Below are 13084 nucleotides of genomic sequence, written 5' to 3' on the forward strand. Positions count from 1 at the left end.
TTGTGCTTATAGAGTTTCAATCAACTTTTCAGTAGCTTATAGTGAGTATATCAGTTATAATAGCGTTTGCTGTAATGAAAACTGCCTATATATATACTCATTTCTTAGCTATAAGATATGAGAATACATATGTAATTATATATGATATAGCAGATGAAGGGTTTTTCTTTTTCCATAAATATATTTTATAGAGCATTTTTGAAGCATAACTGCTAATCTAGTGATAATTTTCAGTTTTCCACAGGAAAACTTTTCACTGGGTCACACTCTGATTTTGTTTTTATTTCTAAAATTAATAAAGACCACTAGGAATCATACCCCTTGTCCATTAAATCATGTCTGGAACAATATGAACAGATTTTTAAAACAGACTGACAGAAAACATGATTTCTATAGCTATTTGAAAAAACAGTATTTTTTTTTACTCTGTTATCACAAGTAACAGTTACCTTTAATCAGGGTGATGGAATTCACACAGGTTTTTTTTTTTTTTTTAATATAGAGATTAATGACATTAGATTTTTGGAAAAAATATGGTTATTATGAGTTCTGGTAAACAAAATCATGACCATTTAAAACATGAAGGAAATCTCTGAATATATAGCAATTTCTACTACTAAAAATATTTTACAATATAAAACTGCAAAGATGTATTTGCAAAACTGAGTTTCACATTCTTTCAAGAATTACAGAGCTTTATTAGATATCCAGAATTATTCTAGATAACTCTATTGCAATTCTAGCGGGAGAATTTCAACATTTAAGCAATACATTTTCACTGCATAGGTGTGTTATCCATTTTTTTTTTTCTAACTGCTGCCACTGAAATTTGTTTATCTATAGGATTAGCATCACCTATTTTCAAAATTCTCTCTTTAAATCTGAAAGAAGAATGAAAAGAATCATAAGAGTGTTGAGGCCTCTAAAATAATAAAATCATGAATTATGACATTAATTCTTTAAACCAATTTTTTTTGCAATTTATATGAAGCATGTAACAGTCATAACACTTTTGGATTATTTAAAATTCAACCACCTTAACACCCCTTGGAAGTACATATCAGGAAATTGATAATGATGATAAAATATCTGATGCAATTCTACTTACAAAATGTTTCCACTGTAAAAAAAAAAAAGGAACCTCTGCATTTGTGTTTGTTCAAGAAACATATCTGATTATTTTTCTAGTAAAGTGATACAGTTTATTATCTGTATTACGATTTTTTTTTTTTTGATGGGGCCGTGAAATATTTTAATTTTTCCAAGAGAGCCTTTACATCCATAAGTTTGGGAAGCACTGCCCTAGAGGTCTCAAATAATAATAATCTTTGTCCCAGTTGATGTGACAAATTAGTATTTAAAAGCACTAGTTACATATGATCTTGAAGCTAGGGATGCCCAAGCATTGCATGGTTTGTCGAATAAGTAGGACAAATGGAATGCACTATCATCAGCAAAGCTGTATATAACATTAGAGGTGATTGAAAGTAGGTCACTTATGTGAATGAAAAAAAGCTCCCTCTCTTCATGGTTCTGAAGAGAAGGAGTTGCTGCCACATGCAGAAAAACAAGAATGAAAGCTTGCAACCCAATTACAAAGGGTGGCAAGTAGACAAAAGATTGGCAACTTAATTGATCAAATGGCAATCTGTTTATGTTAGGCTTCAACATCAGACGCAATCAAAGCTCTAGAAATGTTAAAAGCAATAGCATGTTTCTCCAACCTTTCCATGACACATGCCTATTAGAGTGATGATGAAGCAGGCTCATGACCTCTTAGCTTTATCTTTTTCGGAACATACTGGATATATGCCTATTTCCACACACTCTGGATAAATGCCAGCTGAGTATAAAAGATTACAGAGATGATACAGGACAGGAGTTAGTTCTGGAGCACAACTCCAGTTGAGTACAACTGGAGAGATATCAGGACTGGAAGATTTCAGTGCCTAAGTTATTCAGTATTGTTCTGACATCTTTTTGCAGAAAAATTATATCTGACATATGGTACACCATTTCTGGTATGGGAGAAGGCAAGATATGCTTTAGTCGTGTACAAAGGAGTTGGAAAGGAGTGACCCAGGAGACCAGTTTTATCTTTATGTGCCAAACAATGAAAACATCTGGATGAGATAGAGGTGGACGAGCAGACAAACAGAAGTATCTAAGGCTTTTGGATGATTAGTTACTGAGAGAAGAAACAACTTTCCTGCTAATGGCCTTCATGAAGTCAGATTTCAATTTGTTGATGGCTGTTTTGCATTTACTGTCTCCTTCACATAGACTGAAGGATGCAATAAATGCAAAACAGCTATTTTTGTTGTTAGTAATTAATAGCATGCTGATTTTTTTTTTCAACTTCTTTAAACCATGGCTCAGAAAGTAAGTGGGAATTTTTGATGGAATGGGGAATGAGGACAGGCATTCATGCTGATGATTACATTTTCTGTGACTTGCTCACAGTGACATTTGGATCAGAAGAACAGAAGCAGTAGTCTAACCATGAAGAAAGCGTAGAAGTTCTGCCGATTGTCTCACTTGGTACCTTTTTTTCAGTACTAAAAGACACAAGGCTGGGAATGGGTAAATGGAGGGCATTCTGTGGAAGAGGAAACTTGTACATGATCAGTTACTCAGAGAAGAAGTAAACTTTATAGTGTATCTGGAAGAATTGGTTGAGTCAAGATCAGATCTTGAGTATTTGAGTTAACAGATGTACAATTTACGTTAGATCACTGCTTATTCCAAAGACTTTTTTTCCTCAACCAGCTTGGCCAGTGGTATTGAAAAAGGGAAGGAAGCTGGAGTTGTGGACATTAAGTCATCTAGGAAGATGACTTCACTATTTGGATAGCTGGATTTCAGAAAATTGAACTTAGGGATTAAGAAGGTGAAGAGATCAGAATTGTTTTGGAATTTGGAGAGTGGTAAATACAGTAGATCAGCATTTCCCAAATGGTGGGTCACGACCTGGCACCAGGTGACGCAAGCTAAATGCTGGGTTGCCAAAAAAAACTCTCGAAAACCTAGGTGTTTTGTTTTGGGGTTTTCTTTTTTTCATGAAATTCTAAAATACAAGTAAATAGTGTTTAATTGGGACTAACGAATAAATAATTTAATTAATAGAGATGAAAAATGCGCTCCATCCACTTCACCATTTCACAGTCTCTTTGTTTGCAAGAAAGTGGAAACTGCAATAAAAAAACTCAATTTGTGGTTGTGTGGAAGCAGGGAATTGCATATCTTTTACAAAGCTAACAGAATTACAAAAAGAGCATAATGAATTACATGACAGATGAAATTTCGGCCGTTATCAAGGAACATATGCTAGGACTGCAGGTAAGTCTGAAGAAATATTTCCCTCCAATCAACAGCAACAAAGCATGGATAAGGAACCCTTTTACAGGAAATGCAGAATCTGAGACAGAATTACTGGATTCAGATATTGAATCTATAATTGAACTGTCGTGTGATGCAGCACTCAAAGACATCTTCAACACAATACCACTGATGGATTTTTGGATGCCCTGCCGTCAGGAGTACCCAGTTTTAGCAGAAAAAGCAATAAAATTTCTAATGCCTTTTGTCACAACCTATAAGTGTGAAAACAGGCTTTTCAACACTGGTTTTTCTAAAAAATAAATATAGAAACCGATTGGAGGTCGAACTGGATTTAAGAATAAAGTTATCATCTTTTCCTCCAAACCTGAAGTTTCTAGTTAACAAACAACAGCATCACACTTCTCATTAATAAATTACTTGGCTTTAGTTTAATTTCTTTATATTTTTGTAAGAGTAAATGCTTCTTTATTATAATAATAATAAATGAAAACTCTATGAACTCTATGAAAACTCTATAAAAAACACTGACCAGGCATGCAGTCAGGAATACATATCCATACTTGAAGTAGAAAAAGCCATCAAAGGCTTGAAATGTGGAAAGGCAGCAGGAGTAGATGATATTCGACCAGAAATGCTGAAGTATGGTGGTATAAGAGTCTTACAGTGGCTGCACTGCATAGTTCAGAAAGCCTGGACAGAGGGATGAATTCCCGATGATTGGAGTAGAGCTCTAATAGTACCCATATATAAAAAGGGAAATAAAACTGAACATGAGAATTACAGAGGTATTTCCCTACTGAGTGTTCCTGGCAAGATCTATGCAAGTATACTTGAGAAACGGTTGAGAAGAATTGTGGAAGAAAAGCTTGGTGAAGAACAAGCTGGATTCAGGCCAAATAGAGGCTGTCAGAATCAGATCTTCACTTTACGACAAATAGTTGAGAAAGCATGGGAATATAACAAAGATCTCTATTTCAGTTTTGTCGATTTGGAAAAGGCATATGACAAGGTGCCAAGAGAGAAGCTATTCAATACGCTGCAGTTATATGGTGTCAATGGGGCATTATATCAAGCAATACTTAGTCTTTATTTGAGTTGTAAGTCAGCAGTTAGAATTGAAGGAAGTACAGGAAGATGGTTTAATGTTAAATCTGGTGTGAGACAAGGATGTACATTATCCCCTCTGTTATTCATTATCTATATGGATCACATTATGAAGGAATGTGGTATTAAACCTGATATCAAAATTGGAGATGTTAATGTCAGCTCTTTGCTTTATGCGGATGATGTTATACTTCTAAATAAATCCGCCACAAGTCTGCAAGATTCTCTGACTAAATTGAATAGCTGTTGTAATAGATATGGTATGAAGGTCAGCAATAAAAAGACAAAGATAATGAAAATAGGCAGAATCCTTGAAAATGTCAACTGTGTTGTGAATGGAGAACCTGTGGAACAAGTAAAACATTTCAGCTACTTAGGCACAATTTTTACTGAAGATGGTAAACTAAATATAGAAATAGACAACAGAATCAGCAAAGCTGGTATCATGGGAAGTCAATTGAATAAATTCATATGGAATAAGAAAGAAATTAGTCGGAACACTAAATTAGCTGTATACAAGACAGTGTTCAAAACCAATTTTAACCAATGGATCTGAGAGCTGGGTCAGAAGTAAAACACTTGACCAAAGACTAGAGACCGCAGATATGAGAGTCCTGAGAAAGATTAGAGGCGTGAACAGATGGCATCAATGGCAATATCATATTAAAAATGAGGATATTAGGAAAGAACTTGACATTGTCAGTATCCAGGAATGCGTTAGCAGAGCTAATCTCAGATGGTATGGTCACTTAAATAGAATGGGAGAGGAAAGATTAGCAAAACAAGTGTTCTCTGCCAGGTTGGCAGGAAAACGACCCAGAGGAAGACCAAGATATAGGTGGATTGATACGGTACAAAGTGCCTTAGACGATAGAAATATAAGATCTGATAATGTTGGAGTCTTGACAAGTAACAGACTGATTTGGAGGAAAATTGTAGATAGGAAGTTAGTAATGATGTAATTTTTTCATGTAGTACTGTCATATCCTGTACATCCCTTGAGGGTACATGGCAGGAATTTGATGATGATGATGATGAACTCTATGAACATTCAAATCTGTTTTATTTTACCTATTGGCCATAAAAATTTTAGTGGGTCACGAAGATGAAGTATTAAAATAACTGGGCCACGGAAAAAAAAAGTTTGGGAAACCTTGCAGTAGATGAATGTAACTGAACAGGGCTAGGAAATCTTAAGTCAGAGGAAGTCAAAAGCAGAAAATTCTTAATTTGGGCATTCCTTGGCAAGTAATGGCTGATCTCACAAAGGCATAGGTCTCACCCTCATGACAAATCATACAGTATGTAATTTGTAATATGGAAAGCAGACTATGGTTGGTGTAGCTGCAGTTTGCGTTTCTGTTAGGAAGTCTGGTCTAGATGTCTGTATGTGATCGCGTACATCATTTATGGATATTTATGCTGTGGATGTAGGTAAAATGGATGTGAAAGTGATTTTTTTCTTTTATTACTATTATTGCTGTATACTTAATTTTAATTAGTCATAGATAGAAAGATAAAGTAGGAATGCGCAACAATAGAAGATACACTTGGACATGATGTTACGTGAACAACTAGTTTCATAACATGGCCTCGACAGTGCCTCTCACATACCACTACTTAGACTCTCTTCCCTCAAGTACAATCTGGCAGACAATGCAGTAGCAAACTATGTACCAGCTGACAGGAAAGCCTTCTGACTTGTTATTGACAAGTTTGGATCCATGTACTACCTGATGGCTGACCTGCAGTGCCATTTTACTGTTGTACTCTTGAAATGGAGGTTATGGGTAAGCTTGGCATACCCTGAATGCTATATTCACAGTGCATGGAAAAGAAAAGAGGGGGACAAAAACCAGAACTTCTACTGTGGAGACTACTTCAGGTCTTCAATAAGCAAGGTGGTAATGTTTCACCAGGCAATGAAGGTCATCTATTACCTAGTGGTTCTAGTTAGCATTATGTTCAACTAAAATTTCTTTTTGTAGTGGGAATGCTCACTGGATATGCCAAAGTCAGTTTTATGGAAACAGGCCACTTGAATGCTCTCATTTCATTTCCACATAAACCAGAAGGCTTGGTCATAAAGTTGAATTCTAAACTGGAGTAGAGCTCTTATTGTATCAATTTATTTTATTTTTTTTAAAAAAAAGGAAATAAAGCAATTTGAAAATTATAGAGAAATTTCTCTGGCAAGTATTCTAGAAAATATTTATGCAGATTATACTTGAGAAAAGGCTGAGAAAAAATTGCTGAGAGGAAAACTGGTGAAGAGTAATCTGGATTTATAGACATTGTTAAGATCAGATACTTGATGACAGGTAATCAATAAATCATGAGAATCTAACAACAATCTTAAAGCTGTACTGATCTTGCCAAAGCATATGATGAATTAACAATGCCAAGAAATTATATTCTTTGTTTAATCCTTTATCCAAGTGTAAGCAAACAATGTTTGTATATGAAGTATCTTCATGACTCAGCTTGTATACATAGAGGCAAATGACTTTACATCAATTGCCTTAGTATTCCATACTGATGAGACCTCAGTAAAGGTCAAAACTGGTCTGGGTAGTGGCCCTTCCCATAATTGCATAACATTATATACACATAATACACCTAAAAGGGTGTGTGCTTCGCATTATGCGATACTAAGGCAAACTGATGTGCAGACATTAGCCTTTATATAAAAGTAGCCCAGTCGTGAAGATACTTCATACACAAACATTGTTTGCTTACACTTGGATAAAGCATTAAACCAAGAATATAATTTCTTGGCATCTTTAATTTATAGTATAACCAAGTGAAAAAAATTTCAACCAGCATATGATACCAAGGGAAGTAGATGTAACATTACTCATAATCTTTGCCTTCACCAGAAAAAAATTGCTGAGTGGAAAACTTGTGAGAAGAGCAATCTGAATTTATACCAGATAGACATTGTTATGATCCTTGGCATACCTTGAATGTCAAGGTATGCAATGTAATCAATAAATCATGAAAATGAAACAACAATCTCAGAGCTGTATTGATCTCACCAAAGCATATGACGAAGTACCAAGGAAAGTAGATGTGACATTACACAATCTTTGCCTGTTATATTGCATCTTGCATTTTTAATTTCTGTTTTTTTGTACATTTAACTTGAAATATTCAATTTTATTCTGCTTCCTATGACACCGTTATAACCAAATCATTTGCGACATTGTTGATAAGGTTTGTCTGAAATATCTGCAAAAATTAGTTTTCTATATTAAATCTAGTAAATCTTTTTAATAACTAAGTGGGCTTATATAAGTGTTTTCTATACTGAGAGCTGATTGCATAAGTCCAATGTTACTATATAATATTGGAAGTTTTAACTTACCACTTTGCTCTAATAATTTTCCCCGCCATGTGGATTCAAGTTTACACACAAAATCTTCAAAAACTTTAATTGATTCTTTCAAACTTGTCTTCTTATAGTCCTTTATCTTTCTTTTTTTAGTAGGTATTATTTCAGAGCTGACGTTTTCTGGGATATCTTTATTCACAGGTTGATCATCCATTCTATCTTCTTTATCAGTAATCTTGGCCTGAGCATCATAAGCATTAATTTCTTCACAGAGTTGACTGAAAAAAAGATATTCATATATTTCACTCACCTAATTTCATTCTACTCCAGTGTATCCAAGTTTAAAGATTAATCTGAAAATTACACATAAAAAAATTATCAAGTGTACTACAATAAAACTAATTTTTTCATTGACATGTTCATGTTGGTGATTGTGAATAACTCTCTCCACTACCTTAAACATCTGGCAGGGCAAGAGAGTACACTAGACCTGGCCACAATTTTGTGTTTATATATCAGAGAATGTGTCACATATTGTGATGGGTTCTTCGATTGCAACCAAATCTGCTTAGAGTGAGATTTTTTTTATTTGATTTTTTATAGCATAAAGACATCATGGGTCATACTGCACCAGGACACAAGTCACAGCAGTACATATGGTAAGTGGTTAGTAGGACAATCACAAACATCCATGTCCCTTAGTGGGATTTGAACCCACATCCTCTTGGCTGGAGAGCAGATGTGCTAATCACTTGGCCAACCACGCTGGTGCTTAGAGGGAGAGGAAAACTAATGTGTTTGTTGACAGTATATTAGAAAACAATAATTAAGGAGAATGCTATATTTGGTTGGTATATTTGAATTACTAAAAGGTGTAAATATGTGAATCAACGTTAATGAGCCATTTGAGAATGCAAATATAAGGGAGAGAAAGAACAGTCATGAATAGGAATGCTTTCATTATTGACAAATGAATTCTTAATAATTTACATTTGTGATATTGCATGTGTGAATAATCTGTGATCTTATAAACTCTAGACATGTTTTCAATTTATGATGGGCATAATTAAAAAAAAAAAAAAACTTATGAGGAGAAGGGAAGGAGATTTGTTTGCAAAATATAAATAACTAACCAATAATAAACAGCTGCTGTATACATTGGTAGCTCAGTAAAGTAAAGGGAGGGACTAACCTGATGAACATTAATAATAATGTTCATCAGGTGATTTCATCTAGGCATGGCAGAACTACATGTGGGTTGATGGAGCAGCAAATTACCTTGTACAATTTGTTGTGCTTGTTATGTGTATTTATTTCTATGCGCTGTTTATATTTCGCTTTTTCTAAGAATTTTCCATTATTCACTGAATTTCTGATCATTATCGAAATTATCCACTTTTTCACAAATCCTACGTTCTTACCATTTGTCTTTTTGTCAGCAGCTCTTCTTATCAATAATAGATATTTCATGACAGTCTTTTGTCAGAGATCCACAGACACAGCCCACTTCTTATCACAAAATGAAGGATTTATTTTATTCAGGAATAGATGAATTTTTACTTACTATGCCTGTTCTTTCTGAAGACTGGAATGAAAATGTTCCCATAGCATGGTGGGGGGACAACAGAAATTATTATTATTAATTATCATCTGAGATCTCCAGGGACTCAAGGACTCATCAAGGGTTGCTATAAATCATCCACAACAACTGTCATACCTTCCCTTAAATTCATTCACACTACATGCACTCACTATCCCTAAAGGCAAATTATTCCACTCACTCACTCACTGCTCTGTGAGAGAAAAACCTAGCTCTTAACACCTTTTTGACTGTGAACTTAACTTCCATGGATGCCCCCTGTGTTTTCTGCCTACCTTCCATAGAACGAAAAATTTCATCAGATGATATCCTATAACACTTATTCAAAAGTTTACAGACCTCTATTATATCACCCCTCTTTCTCCTGTTAACCAGAGTCTGTAATCCACATACTCGTAATCTAAATCCCATAATCTGGATGTAATCTTTGTAAATCTTCTTTGCACCCTTTCCACAGCTTCTTTATCCCCTTGAAATCTGGGAGACCAAATCTGCACACAATAATCCACATGTGGTCTTATCAAAGCCTTATACAGAGGCAAAATGACTTCCTTATCCTTAAATGACGAGGTTAGCTTCAACATTGCAATTATCCTCTTAGTTGTATTTGCAACTTTTGCTATGTGACCGCTGAACTTCAAATTCCTATCCATCACTATGAATATTTCCTTGTTTTGGTCACTACATTTTTGGAATAAGATTTGAAAACAGAAAAGAGTACCTCTCTCATTCCCAAACCATTTCTAAAGCTGAATTGCGTATCACTGAAGGTGTCTTCACATTTACTGTATATTCTTTTTTGAATTATTTTCAGAAACATTTTGAAAACATGACTCATTAGATTGATCATTCTATAGTCATATAGCAATAGTCTTGGACTACCTATTTCTGATTGGCTAGTGGAGATTGAACTGACCACTCAGAGTCCGAAAGTTAGATAGAGCTAAAATGGTCTCGCCTGCTTTCTGTAAGGGAATAAAAGGAGTTAGCCGATTTATTTTTAGATTAACACAATTTATATATCATTTTACTCATAAGAATAAGCTATGCTGCATGTATATCTACAGATATGATAAACAGAAGAAATGAATATATAAGACATAGGCAAATTCTGAAAATTTTGGCTCATTCTTATAGATACAAACCTCAAAAAAACATTTCATGTATCAAAAAGTGATTAGTGACCTAAGTGTAGAATAAGGAGGAGAATGGCTACAATCTAGAAGTGGCTGCTTTACTGACATTTTTAATAATTAGTGGGATTAATGTTGCTGGTGTTATGGTATCATTGCTTGAATTTAAGAGAGGAATTTATATTTAACAATTAAGACAATGTAAGCACATGGCTCACTTTTTACAATATGAAATGCTTTTTATTTTTAATGAGATTAACTTATTTTTTTTTAACAAAGCAGACAAAAGAGTCAAGGAATAAATTATTGAATTTAGATGAATGATGCAAGCTGCAGCAGGGTCTACAGCATTTTTCTCCCCCTCCCTCCCTCTCTCACTCACTATTATACCACTATCCTGAATTTTGGTCCAACCGTGCAGAAATTACCAGGGGTCCTTAAACAATATAAGCCACTATATTGAAGCAAAAGTGAACAATATGACCAAAAGGTGTCTATGGGAGGGAGGGGGGGGGGGTGGAAGAGACTTAATTCTGCTTATCTTAGCCTACTTAAGTTGAACTACTCAGGAGAATTAGCACAACTGCATTCTAACTCTATTATACAAACTCTATACGAAGTTCCATGTTCTTGTAAGATGTCGTACTATGGACAAACAGGAAGATCTATAAGTAAATGCATCTCTGAACATCAAGACCACATCCTATCTGATCCAACAGCACAAATCTGGCATTGCTCAACATGGACTTGAAAACTCTAACCATAGGATCCAATGGAAAAACACCAAGCTGCTACATAGATCCTTATATAAACATGAGTGTTTATATACAGAAAGTGCTGAAGCCTTACGTCACAGACCCAATCTTAACCGTATTGACTGTCTCACTATCCCAAAGGTCTGGGAAATTATTATCCTCAATTGTGTAAAATAAATTTATCAGATATATTTTAATTTACAGCTGAATATTATTAATCCTCAAACACACTACTGTATGCATAGAGGAGATTCCAATGTAAACATGCTAATAACTTACTTTGAATGTAATTCTTAGTATTGTTTGTAATAACTGTACTGATGATGTCTTAAGATACTTAAGATGAAATATGTACATATTATTAAAATTTAATTACTGTGGTAAACATGTGAATTTTTAGTTATAACCGCATTCTAAATTTCATTGATACTGATTGAAAGATATAACTTGCAGAAATGTCTCCTCACATTAATCTGATTGGGCTATGTCAGAGGTACTTAAGCAATATCTGAAACAGCTATATCCCAAATTTCTTCAAAATAATGTGACCTTTAGGGATGTCTGTTTTGAATATGTCTAATTATATTCCAAATTTTGTTGAAATCAGTTGAATGAAATGACTTCAAGAGACACCTTTTAAGGAAGAAACCCCTCTAATACACATACACACTATTTATTCTGCAATATGCTGAATTTCTGAGAACTTTCAATAATATAAGAAAACTATATTCCAAATTTATCTGAAATCATTTGAATCGTGTAACCTGTAGACATCAGAAGATTTCAAAAAGTGTGTATACAGAGTCAAATTTTCTCCAAAAAAAAACAAATTATTTGATACTGATCTGCCATATGTTGAGCCTCTGTAACACAATTGGAAGAACGACGGTATGTTGCGCCCTTCTCCCAGAAACTTTGGTTTTTCCATCATGCATACAGACAAATCGGTCTTCAGAACGAATGCAATTTACAGATAAAAAATACTAGTAGTGGTGGGCTGTTGATAATGTTGGTGTAGATGATGATGATGATAGTTGCGGTTTGCTGTAGTTGGTGGATTAAGTGGTGGAGATGGAGAGTTGTAGAGTGGGTGCCCTACCTTGATGCAGCTTTGGATTCCTTGGATCACGAAATAATAACAATATTTATTTCGCTTCTGTCAAACAAATGGCAGATCACAGCTGTAACTACTGATAACTTTGTCTTGGATTAAAAAAGGAAAATAAGTGACTATTTTTGACAATTAGTTGAACTGTATGGACATTATGAAGAACATATAAAATCCAAGTGTCAAAATTTTGTGAAAAATCATGCTAGACAATTCATTTTGTTTAGATTATAGACAATTAACTCACTTTTAGAATGCCAGTGATGTTATAAAACTTTTTGGTAATTTTGAAAGTTTTTCCACTTGGTTATATTATAAATTAAAGATGTCAAGAAATTCAATTCTTGGTTTCATCCTTTATCCAAGTGTAAGCAAACAAAGTTTGCACATGAAGTAACTTCATGACATGGAAACTTGTATATAGAAGCTAATGACTTCACATCAATTGCCTTTATATCCCATAATGCAAACCACATATCTTTACAGACATGTATAATGCTATACATTATGGAAAGAAATTATGGGTCTGGCTCCCAATGATGAGACCAAAATAAAAGTCAAACTGGTTTGGGTAGTCTCCCTTCTCATAATGCATTGCATATGTCTGTAAAGATATATGCATTGCATCATGGATACTCAAGCAACTGATGTGAAGTCATTAGCTTCCATATGCGAGTTTCCCTGCCATGCAGTTACTTCATGCACAAA

At 34.5% G+C, this 13084-nt stretch overlaps 1 protein-coding gene across 1 annotated transcript in view; it reads right to left on the bottom strand.

The window, feature by feature from the left end:
- Prim1 (DNA primase small subunit) overlaps positions 1–13084 on the bottom strand; it is a 160025-nt gene continuing 146941 nt past the window's right edge. The window contains exons 9-10 of the mRNA XM_090409175.1: positions 7814–8058; positions 1–881 (exon numbers count right to left, since the gene is read on the bottom strand). Coding sequence (XP_090265301.1) covers positions 862–881; positions 7814–8058 — 265 coding nt within the window. The 3' untranslated portion in view covers positions 1–861. The remainder of the gene's footprint in view (positions 882–7813; positions 8059–13084) is intronic.

This window comes from Typopeltis vanoorti, chromosome 2 (genome assembly GCF_054136105.1).
Source record: "Typopeltis vanoorti isolate ZY-2024b chromosome 2, IOZ_Tvanoo_1.0, whole genome shotgun sequence".
In the NCBI taxonomy this organism is placed as follows: domain Eukaryota; kingdom Metazoa; phylum Arthropoda; class Arachnida; order Uropygi; family Thelyphonidae; genus Typopeltis; species Typopeltis vanoorti.